Below are 12,617 nucleotides of genomic sequence, written 5' to 3' on the forward strand. Positions count from 1 at the left end.
TTTAGCTAGTTCTGCAACTTCCTGATCTTTCAAAAAATTATCAACTTCCTCCATTTCTCCAGAAATGCTGCCTCACCTGCTAATTTATTCCAGCCTTTTGTGTCCATCTAAGGAAAAATATATATTTAAGTTGCAGAAAGAGGAATTAGTTTGGAGAGCACCGTGAGAAGGGAAAGTTTTGAACCATCAAAAGAGCATTTCCAATACATAACAACATTTATGATGAAGAATTTTTTTTAAACAGCAATATAAACATTTGAATTAGGTCCAGCAGTTGGAGGAGTTTATGTTGAGATGAGTGATAGTTATATCTTTGCCAGGCAGTCAACCATTTATTTCATTGTTCCTGCCTCTGACAACTGCTGCGCCCCCTTCATTTTACCTATGATGCAGCATTGGGAGTGGAGGAAGCCGGCCATTATCCTGCTTCCTCGCTATAATCTATCAGCAGGTTGGTGAGTAGCCAACATTATGCTGATTGTTGTGGGAGAAATACATCTACACAGCTTGAAGACTTAAATTCAAAGGTGATCTGTGCCCAGGTCACTGAATTGTCCCACTCCCGCACACATTTCTAGAAATACCAGTGAGATCACTTCCATGCTCCTTATTTTTTGTGAATAATCAGTTCTTTGAAACTGATAAACATACCTAAAGTTAATTTTGGACTTTCTTATACAGATATCTGTGGATGGATTTATTTCAACCACCCCAGAGTTACAAGGTGAAGATTACCTCAGAAAAGTATACGGAAAAGCACTTTATCAGGGCCATCGCAGTACGTACAAAAAAGGACCATATTTGAGGGTGAACTCTCCGTTACCTAAATCCAAAGTTCATAGGCCTAAAATAATTGAGAATATTAAGGGTGAGTGATTTGTTTTAATTTAAATTATGTTTGATGTTCCACTACTTGCATCGTTTCTCAGATTTGTTCTGCTATATGACTTTTGGAAATGTCTTGCAAGTCTGGTTTTGTTTAATCATTCGAGCAGGACGTGTACATTTTATTCTGATTCTCACTCCAATTTGAATCTACATTTAATTAAATAAGGAGATGATAATGATGCTGATTTACCATTAAGTATGTCATTACCAGATATGTTTAATTACAGCAACAGTGAATGGCTTGGAAATAGACTATGTTTATAATAATTTATTCATTTTTTTCCTAATCATGTATATATTTATGTTCTGGGGAAAAAAATTACCAAGTTCACTTCTATGGAAACACAAATGGATGTAAACTTTTCAAATGTTGCTGAGTTTCATGTAATCTATTATAGTACACTCCATTTTGCCGTTTAAAAAAATAAATTATGTATGCTTGATTACACTTGCTGAGAATTTTTAAAAGCTGAAACCTGTTGTCAAAAGGCATGGAGGAAGGGAAGTAATATTGTGCATAATATTGTGGTGCAAAGACATCAATCATTATATGAATCAAACTTTTACCAACAACAGCATCTTCCATTTATGTATTTATCCTGAACAAAACAATGCATTTAGAAACTCATCAGACAGAAGCTATTAAAAGTGGTCTGGGACAACTTATTGTCAAATCAGTCTTGCTTTCCAACATTGTAGGGCACCGCATAGTGGGATCATACATCAAAAACATTTCAGCATACTGCATACCATTCGCATAGTAACTTGAGAAATGTGACATTTTCTCTGGGTAAATATATCCATGTAAAATGTATCGAATCATCCTGAAGCAGCCTACTGACAAGATTCACTGCCTGCCCATTCCTGCACACTCACACTTACAGCTTTGAGATGTGGAGAGCGGAAAAAAATTGGCCCTCTATTTGAAGATGTGGAGGGCTCCAAATAGTGTGTAGGTCTCAGATATCATATCCTGAGCCCCAGCCTCCAAAACATCCTGACAGCTTTAGTCAGGTAGACATTAAACATAAATAAAAAAAATTAATAAACAGATTTAAAGTTTAAAATATGTCATTAATACAGAAATATAGTTGAACATAATTAAAATACTTACCTTCACTTTGTATCTTCCCTCACCTTTTACCTGTAAAGTCATTGACCCCAATTAATTGAATGGGATTGTCATTCCTCGATTTGCAATCCTTGCTGTAAAACCTCTCTTTGTTGATCCAGCGCAGCTCTTAGTGTTGATACCAGTGATAGAGCCATGTCAGCCTCTCGCCTCAAGTTATCTCAAGACTTCCCAATCGTGTATGGAAGTCTATGACTTTCTCACTCAAGAACTGATTGGTGGCTGTTTCTTTGAGATCTGCCAGCAAGATGGCCTACTATTCTCCAGGAATAAATGAAAAGAGTGGTGAAATTGCCAAATAAGAGTTCAAAACTTCAATCATAAAAGTATTTAACAGGAAATATAAGAAACGTATGACTTCAAGCAGATTGGCTTTGTATATTATTATGCTTGGAAAGTTAATATTTTGCTTAGTGTGAAACTGATTGAAAGATACAGTGTGGAATCAGGCCCTTCGACCCTCCGAGTCCATACCGACCATCGATCACTGTTTCACACTACATTATCCCACCTTCACATCCGATCCATACCCAAAAGGGGCAATTTACAGCAGCCATTTAACTTACAAACCTGCACATCTTTGGGATGTGTGAGGAAACCAGAGTATCCAGTCACGGAGAATGTGCAAACAACATAGACTGGGTCGGATTCGGTTTTCTGGTGCTGTGAGGCAGCAGCTGTGCTACTCTGTAGCACATAGGACTTTCTGGGATACAGCACTTAAAGTATATGATGTTTTTAAATTTGGAATGATAGACTCGAGGGTTTAATTAATGAATATCTATGATCGTCAATAAATGAATTCTTTAGTGCAAGAAAATATGTTTTTGTCCCATAACTCTTTTGTTCTTATTTTAATAGGTGTCAAGGTGAAATCTGCAAGAACACAAACTATTCCCTCTGCACTCAAAGCATACATTAGCCTTCCAGTAGGGCAGCAGCACCTTTCCACTCCACATTTTCAGAACAACCAATACCTTTTTAGTCCATCTCATCAGATAACATCTACATCTGTCATTTCAGGCCCAGTTGAAGGGTATCTTGTCCCAATGGCTGTAGCCCTAGGTATGTTCAAAATTAAACAATGACCTTTTCGAGATAAACCTATTCGAAAATGTAAAAAATCTAGATTATCATTATCTCTATTCTTACTGAAAGTGCCTGGCTGTGTATATATGACCCCCAGATATATTGCAAAGAGAAAAATGAAGATAAATTATAAAATGCCATATTGAATCTCAGAGAGGAAAGTACTAGACTATCGGTGAATAAGTTAGGAGTTAGAAAATGGATTAATTATGCGGGTTTTGGTTCCTTGCTTCAGCTTAATTTGGGACCAGGACTGTTAATGTGAATCTCATTAATAATTAAAAGAGGAGCAACGGGGGGGAGGGGGGGGATAATTTGGAACAAGAAATAGTAAATTAATTAGACTGATTCAAAGTTTACATCAGGGACAGAATGTGCTGAACAGGCCAAAACCAGATAAAAGGGGATTCAGGAATTAATTGAAAGCAGCACAGAGGAGAGGAGGAGATTTAAGAAATGGGTTTCTACTGGTCAGTGACTTCAGATTTCCATTTATTGAAGTTTCTTACTCTAAATGTTAACCTTACTATGGCAAAATTATTTTCAAAAAATCAGATCGACCAATATCAATGCAGAATTCTTCAACATTTTTTCAGAACTCATTGTGACAATTATCTTACAATGAAGACTGGAAACAGTAGCAATACAGTCATGGATTTGGTCCTGTTAAAATCATTACTTTCTCATATGCATTTTCAACTAAAATTACTTGCTCAAATGTGGATAAACATCTGTTTCATAATTGTCTCAACTTTCTGATTGTGCAGTGCAGATGCTACTAACTTGCCGAAAGTTCTGTTGAAAAACAAAATTTACATTGTTGAATTTGCTAAACCTGATAGTGACAAAATTCAAAAGTAGTTTCTAGCTGTGGGAAACAACCCGTGTGTGAATTTGTTAGACTGTGTATCTTCTTTACAAAAATAATATGGAACTGCAGTATGTGTTAGAAAACCCTGTCAAGGTAGTGCCCTCATTAAATGTATGAGTAAAGTGTTGCTCGTTCCAGCTAATGCTGTGCCATTGAAGGTCATTCAGCTACCCTGCTGCTGAGCTTCATTGAAGAGGCATTGAACTTTAGTCTTAAGCATTAATAAAGAGGCTCCCTGTATGTACACATGAAATTCATAAAGGGTATTGGTAGCAAATGGAGCTTTAAAAGAAAAATATATCAGCGGAGGCACGCTAAAATGTCATAAAAGCAAAATTTTGAACAAGAAATCTTTGCATTTTTAATTTCTCTTGTACTGAAAGATTTTGTGCCGATAAGTGTCTTTAAATTTGAATGAACTATTACAGGAATGATTATATAATCTTTGGAAAAGCAACTTTTTTTTTTCTATGTTTAAGGTCATTTTGCAGAAGAGGTAATTGTTGGAAGATTCATACAGTGAATTCACTTTGATCCTCCAAATAACTCAGATTCAAGAACATGCCAGACTTGTATTTTGACAATACAAAATTTACAATATACAGTAATAGAGGATTTTCCAAAGCAGATTTTTTATTAGATGTGCTTCTATTTAGAGCATTCATAAATAAGGGTAGCACAGTAGCTCAGTTGGTAGAGCCTCTGACTCACGGGCCAAAGACCCAGGTTTGATCCTGACCTTGGATGCTGTCTATGTGGAGTTTGCATGTTCTTCCAGGTTTCCTCCTGGAAACGGTGCTCCGATTTCCTAACGCATCTCAAAGACATGTGAGTTTGTAGGTTAATTGGCCTCTGTAAATTTCCATTACTGTGTATGGAGTGGATGAGAAAGAGGGATAACATAGAGCAAGTGTGAACAGGTAATTGATGGTCGGCATGGACAGTGAGCTGACGGGCTTGTTGCTATGCTGTATCTTTCAATCAACAAATTAATCAATCAATAAATTCAGAAAAATGAATTGGCTTGAGCAAAAGGATTATCCTTTATAAAATAATTCTTCATGATATTTGAAGAAAGCAGGACGAGTAGAGAGGGAATAACAAATGAAACAGCCCCTAAAGAGAGTCCAAAACTCATGCAGGCTAAAACCTGCAATAAAAAATTTAGATAATAAGGGGGAAGAAAAGCAATTACAATTTGCAAAAATAAAACATTATATTCATACTTTACCTTTTCAATTGATAAATTAGCATGATATTGTACCTATTTATCACATTTGAAAACAGGCCCTTCAGCCCATCATGTTCATGCCAACCATCAAATCCCATTTACCAGCCCATGGTCCATAGCCTTCTAATCATTAGTCATTTAGATGATCATCAAAATACTTCTTAAACGGTGTGAGGGTATCTGCCTCCATCACCCACTCAGGATAGGTGTTGCAGATTCTGAATTTCTTAAAAATCTAGGTAGAGTAGTTTACAAGTCAATAGTGTGAGCATTAAATTCTCCAATTCTAGGTAACATCCTCCCCTATTTTCTCCCCCCTCTCTTCCCTGTGCCACAGTTCGCACCCAATTCTCTGACTATCCTGCCCCACCTTTCCCCTTTCATTTTTAATTCCACTTCTTTCCTATCTGACACTCTTTTGTCTGTATGCATTTCTAACCTTTGTCCACCCATTTCCCAATCAAACACCCTCTGATCTGTATCTAACTAACACTTGCCAGGCTTTGTCCCACCCCATCTCTTCTTCAGCTTTCTCCCTCGCATTTCAGTCAGGACTGAAGAAGGGTTCTACTGGAAATGTCACCTATCCATGTCCTCCAGAGATGCTGTGAGATCTGCTGAGTTACTCCAGTACTTTTTTTTAGGTGTGGTATTAAACAGCTACCATGTCATTATTACCCATTATTCACTCAGCATTACAATTACCCTGTATTTGAGGGTAAATATGCAAATATTTACAGCCTTCATCACTGGCAATTAGAACATATTTGTTTTGTTCATTTGGATTGAATTTCCAGTTTCATCAATAAGCTGTGAATCAACTCATTCAATTGAGGTCAATTGAAATGAAGTTATTTCATTTATAATCTCATTTACCAATGTTAAGTCTATTTTATCGTCACTTTGTCAATTACATATGGAAAGTAATGCTCTGATTAGAACTGCTGGTGCTCAATCATTTGAGTGGTTATGAGGCTCAGGTTCGGCAAGCACATTTCAACCACAGACTTTTGAGTAACAGATGATTCCACATCAACCATTGAGCCTCATCATTGGACTCCATATGAAGTCCAGCAGCAGGTCTCAATTTTGCTGGGATTCCAAGCTTTATGCTGGGGAATTTATTCTCAGATCCTGTGCCAGTACTTTGATTGAGCTCTGGTACTTCAGGATGTTTTTATGTACATTGTCTGAGGTCTTGTTCTCTTGCTTCACAGCCCATTCTAGATGGTGTAGAATGACAACAACATTTTATGACATTTTGAGTTATGACTGATGATTATCTTCTTCCTACTTGACCTCAGCGCCGCCTTTGACACCATAAATCACTCCATTCTCCTCACCCGACTTGAAACCTCCTTTAACATCACTGGCACAGCCCTGGTTCAAATCTTACCAAATCTTACCTCTCCATTAACAACTGTAAATCCCCCACCACTCCCCTCCCCCAAGGTGTCCCCCAAGGCTCAGTCCTTGGCCCCCTCCTCTTCATCCTCTACCTGTTCCCCCTTGGTCAATTAATCCGCCGTCATGGTCTCAACTTCCACTGCTTCGCCGATGATATCCAGCTCCTCATCTCCACCAAGTCAATCTCCACCACCACACACTCTACACTGACAAACTGCATCACTGAAATAAAATCTTGGCTTCAATCAAATTTCCTCAAACTCAACTGCAACAAATCTGAAATCATCATCATTGGTCCAAAAACGCTCACCAAATCCACCCAAAACTTCATCCTCAATATTGATGGTCTCCCAGTATCCACCTCCCCTCACATCCGGAATCTTGGAATCATCTTTGATCAAACCCTCTCCTTCGACAAACACATCAAACACATCACAAAGACAGCCTTCTTCCACCTTAAAAACATTGCCCGTCTCCGTCCATCCCTCTCTTCCACAGCTGCAGAAACCCTCATCCACGCCTTCATCACCTCCCGTCTGGACTACTGCAACAGCCTCTATGGCGCACCCTCAAAAATCATCAGTAAACTTCAATACATTCAAAACTCCGCTGCCCGTCTACTCACCCACACCCCGATCCGTGACCATATCACCCCCGTCCTTTACAAGCTCCACTGGCTCCCCATCCCCCAGAGAATCCAGTACAAAATCCTCCTCATGACCTACAAAGCCCTCCATAACCTGGCCCCATCCTACCTGACTGACCTCCTCCACAGGCACACTCCCACCTGCATCCTCCGCTCTGCTGCTGCCAATCTCCTATCCCCCCCCCAGCCGGACCAAACTCAGATCCTGGGGGGACAGGGCTTTCTCCATCGCTGCTCCCACCCTATGGAACTCACTACCCCAAACCGTCAGAGACTCCTCCTCACTCACCACATTCAAAACATCACTGAAGTCTCACCTGTTCAGTACTGCCTTCAACCACTGAAGGTCACCTCACCCTCTGTCTCCTTTCTCTGTTCGTTTACTTATTTATCTATTTATTCACTTCCCTATGTTCTTTAAATCCCTGTAAAGCGTCTTTGAGTGTATGAAAAGCGCCATATAAATGTAATGCATTATTATTATTATTATTATTATCTCTCTAGTTAACATGTAGCTAATAATAATCAACTCGTGCTGTTGCGGTCATGACGTTTTTTTAGCCAAACCATGAAATCTTTCTTGGTCTCTGGTTAACCAGGATGTCGTTTTTCTTTCTTCCCCAAATAAAAATATTTTCCACAGTATAAATGTGACATTTAGCAAATATTGAGACTGCTTTTCTATATCTGGAGTTACTCTTACATTTGTGCAGAGGTGTCCTGTATTCATTTGGTTTAAATTGTAACATTGAACCTGTTCTAATCTGAGAAAGGCTGCACAACACCAAAATCTGCCCGATAAACTCTCCAAGCACTGTCTCAAATTGCCTACTGTACAGCACAGTTTAAATCGTGACAAATGCCTCATTCTTGGTGTACCAATAATCTAACTGGGAGTAAATATTTTCTTTTACTCATTTTACCCATTAGCTTTTCTAATCCAGTTAGCACAGATTTGTTTTTGTCAAAAAAAGACACAAAGTGCTGAAGTAACTCAGTGGGTAAGGCAGCATCTCGGGAAAACATATATATATGACGTTTTTGGGTTGGTTTCCTTCTTCACACTCCAAACTGTTAACTGTTTTCTCGTCAAAGCTCTCTTTCACATGTACACACTGTTACCACTAGCAGTGTTGCAGTGCTAATTTTTTAGGCGCCGGAGCTGTCACTGGTGCCGGAGCGGCCGCTGAAATTCCCCGCTGTTTATTTTGGCTTTTTTTTACAGAGGTGCTGGAGCGGGGCTCCGGTGAGCTCCGGCAGCACTGCACCCCTGACCACTAGTGTTCCTCCAAAGGACCTCCTCTCCTTCTGTTTCTTATCAAGGTATTGTCCCTTAGCAATGTCCCTATTATCCACCACTGGTGACTCACCCTACTCTCCAAATTGTCCAGGTGATTGTCTGTCAGGCCATTTCCAAGTTAGCAAACTATCCTTTTTGATTCTAATTACAAAATCCATTCCATTGTTACTGATTTAATTCCTCTCCCTGGGAGCGGCCTGAAGCTGAAACAAACTATTGGCAACTTTGGTGTCATATTTCACTCCAAAGTGAACCAAAATACCACATCTCACCATACTGAGACTGCCCATTCCCCATGTTTGTTGCATTGTTTGATTCGACTCAACTGCTGCTGAGTCTTCTTTCCATGCCTTTGTCTCCCGGAGTTGACCACTCATGTTCTACTCTCTGTAACCAGAGCCAGATGGTTACAATCCTGCTGCCCACATTCCTTATATTTACAATATCTTACAATTCTGTAAATGTCTGAGCTATTTGCACTCTCTGAATCTGTCCACTTGATCATCCCAGAATTTATTTTCTCCAGTACTGGCAGCCCGCTGTTCAGCTGCAAAAGATCCCAATTTCCCCATTTACATCACTGAGGTTCACATCTCTTTTTTGACCTTTATGTAGCTCCTGGAAATGTCCTCTTTAGCCCAGCTTTTGATAATTTGCATTATTATCTACTTTTGCAGTGTGACTGCAGATTTTCTTCATTTAAAAAGTATGTGAAGTGCCCGGGGATTTTTCATTGTGACTTAATGGCTCAAGATATTTAGTGATTGTTACTGATTTTCCTTTCATAACTAAATTTCCTTCTGTCTTTCTAGGCATGCCGCGGATGGACAATGGTGTTCCACAACCCGCAGACTTGATTATCAGCAGGTCACATCCTACCACAGTAACAACCTCAGTTCCTTCATCTCCTCAGAAGTCACAGCCAAAGGTGAAAAAACCCAATGTAGCCGTCATGCACATGAATTCTGAGAAGAAGGAACCAGCTAAGCTAACTGTACAGGTAAGATGCATTTTGTACTATGCAGCTACCATGCTTTACAGCAGTGAAGACAGCAAACCTTGTGTGGAGGAGAAACCTATGAGTACAGATTTCCCAAATGAACGTTTGAATGTTGTGAAATGTGAGGTCACGAGGAGAATGTTGAAAATTGTGGGATGCGAGGAGAGCTGATCAGGTATGTATGGACACCAACTTATTGGACGTGAATCAAACACCCTGCTGTTCATGACCCACAACCTTTCAGCCCATTGCCTCTGATTTAATCCTTCCTTGTTCCCTTTACCAGTGGAAATAGGCGAGAAAGCATCAGGATTGATATATTGAAAAATATTTAATTTTCCAGCTTCTTCCAGCTCAACCATCCTTCTGGATTAAAATTCACCCCATGATGTCAGTTGGATTGAAAATAATAATAACATTTCATGTATTCTGACTTTAGTTGAATTGAATGCTTTCTTTTTGGTAGCACTGCCCAGTAACTTCATTCTAAATCAGTGAAGCTAGACAGACATAAATCAAACAGAATTATTCATTTGTATTGTGCCTAATGTGCTGACGTGAATCGATTCTTAATTCCATCAATTTTTAGTCAAATATGTATGAGTGATAATAATGTCCATAAAACTATTTAATTTTTGAAGTAAAATAAGGGATTTGGGGGGAAATCCAAATGTAAAGATCGTGTGGGCCCTAATTGTGCTCAACCCAGCTTATTCTCTCCACTCGTTCCTTGTGCATTTATTGCCTCACAGAAGGACCAACACAAAGGAGACTGCAAGAGGTGGTGTGACTCAGGATGTGCACTTCAAAACATCTAAAGTACTAAAAATGTTCAGAAACATAACATAAAACAAAATCGAACATATCACTTACCTGCACAATTTTCCAATCATGGTTAGCAAACCCATTCCAATGTGCTACACTTGCCAGCTATGACTGGCGTAAAACTATAGATTGGATGCAAACAGCATCAATATGCTTGTGTTCTGCTCCTAGGCCTGACACTGAGTCCAGGAAGAGAATGGGAGGTCAGAAATGTCAGCATCTGCTTCCAGCTCATCTCCGATTGCCATGTGCAGGGGTGAAAGTCAGGCAAACCAATCCATAGGGAAGTAATTACCAGTGCAGGGAACCACCAGCAAAAGATAATTACTTTTAAGCCCATTAACTTTCATACCTTTTGCTGTCTAGTCTTCTAGAGATGCCAACCTTTTCAAGCCATATATAAAATATGATGCTGCAGTTTCGCTGTTTGGTCAGAGAATAATAGAACTAAACCGATGTTTATTCTTTATATGTTTTTAAAAAATTGACAGTTAAGAATTATTTTTAAATGTTTTGTGTTTTCTGCATAAACATTGAGTGGAATTAAATGACAGGTAGCATTTTATGAGGCTTCTCTTAGTGCCAAACTCTCAACAGTTGCTGAAACCAACTAAATTCCTTTCATTCCTGCCTGTGAAGAAATGCCCTATTTTTGGGGGGATAACTTGACAATTAAAATTCTCAGAATATTGCTCCCTGCAGTGGGAGCACCTTGGCATCTATTAGTCTTCTGTGCTGGTCTATTGCCTGTACTTTAATGGAGTAGCTCAAATCAAACCATTATGGCGAGTCTGGAGGCTCGTTCTTTGTTAAAGAAGTTTATTGCGACAGCAACATTCGATTACAAAGTATAACGAACGAGATTACAAACAACCATTAATTCTAACTGTTCACTTCGAAGAACTCTCCTAATTGACTAGTTTTGGGCGCCAAAACCACACGTGACGTCGCTGTCCAATCAGCGGGCTCAACTCCCTGGACCAATCCATACGGTCGCACTCACACGTGACCTTGCTGGCCAATCTGAGGGTTCGACTCCTAGGACTAATCTCTATGGTCGCTACATGACCCCCCCCCCCAGAACCCGAGGTACGGAACCTAGCAGGGAGCCGGATTTCACGACCAGAACGAGTAAGGAGAGGGGCTGCCGGAACCACAGGAGCAGGGGGTCCCGGATCGGGTGGAACCGCAGGAGGACGGCCCCGCCGAGGCGGTTGGCCAACCAGGACAGGGCTGTCCGGATCCAAGTGCGCAGGTTTGAGCCTGGACACCGAGACGAGCTCACTCCTGCCGCCCACATCCAAGGTGAAGGTGACCGTCCCTTTACGCAACACGCGGAACGGGCCTTCATAGACCGTCTGCAACGGGGAACGATGGGCATCCCTACGCAGAAACACAAACTCACAGTCCTTCAAGGCAGGCGGTTCATGTACCATGAAACACCCATGACGCGAAGTAGGAACCGGAGCCAGGGAACCCACTCGCGCCCGGAGTGATGCCAAAACCGACGGAACCGAGGGCTGCTGACCAGAGGACTCCGGCAGGAAATCCCCGGGCACTCGAAGCGGCGAGCCATATACCAGTTCCGCGGACGAAGCACCGAGATCCTGCTTAGGAGCAGTCCGGATGCCCAAAAGGACCCAGGGAAGTTGGTCTACCCAGTCCGGGCCTTCCAGCCGTGCACTGAGGGCCGCCTTAAGTTGCCGGTGAAACCTCTCCACGAGCCCATTAGCCTGTGGGTGGTACGCCGTGGTGTGCTGCATCCGGGAGCCGTACAGCTCCGCCAGCGTGGCCCAAAGGGCAGAGGTGAACTGGGATCCCCTGTCTGTGGTAATGACGGACGGAATACCGAAACGGGCCACCCAATAGACAACGGGAAAGCCTCCGGCCACCGGGTGAATCGGTCAACCACCGTGAGCAGATGAGTGTAGCCCCGGGAGGAAGGTAAAGGCCCAACTAAATCAACATGAATATGAAAAAAACGGTCCGCCAGAACCGCGAACTCTTGCACCGGGGGTTGAACATGGCGGTGAACTTTAGCGGTCTGGCAGGGAACGCAGGAACGTGCCCAAGCGGCTACCTACTTTCGCAGGCCATGCCACACGAACCGAGCGGCCACTAAGGCAGAGGTGGAGCGTATGGACGGGTGCGCCAGCCCGTGAATGGCATCAAACACCCGGCGCTGGAGGGAGGCCGGCACCACCGGCCTGGGGCGGGGAAGGGAAACA

General features: G+C 41.4%; 1 protein-coding gene across 1 annotated transcript in view; it reads left to right on the plus strand.

Moving 5' to 3' along the window:
- LOC144590711 (TALPID3 protein-like) overlaps nucleotides 1–12,617 on the plus strand; it is a gene marked incomplete at its 5' end in the record, with an annotated part of 124,168 nt that overhangs the window by 49,936 nt on the left and 61,615 nt on the right. Inside the window, 3 exons of the mRNA XM_078395135.1 lie at nucleotides 682–868; nucleotides 2,882–3,085; nucleotides 9,377–9,564. Coding sequence (XP_078251261.1) covers nucleotides 682–868; nucleotides 2,882–3,085; nucleotides 9,377–9,564 — 579 coding nt within the window. The remainder of the gene's footprint in view (nucleotides 1–681; nucleotides 869–2,881; nucleotides 3,086–9,376; nucleotides 9,565–12,617) is intronic.

The sequence above is a fragment of the Rhinoraja longicauda genome, unplaced genomic scaffold (genome assembly GCF_053455715.1).
Source record: "Rhinoraja longicauda isolate Sanriku21f unplaced genomic scaffold, sRhiLon1.1 Scf000263, whole genome shotgun sequence".
Classification (NCBI taxonomy): domain Eukaryota; kingdom Metazoa; phylum Chordata; class Chondrichthyes; order Rajiformes; family Arhynchobatidae; genus Rhinoraja; species Rhinoraja longicauda.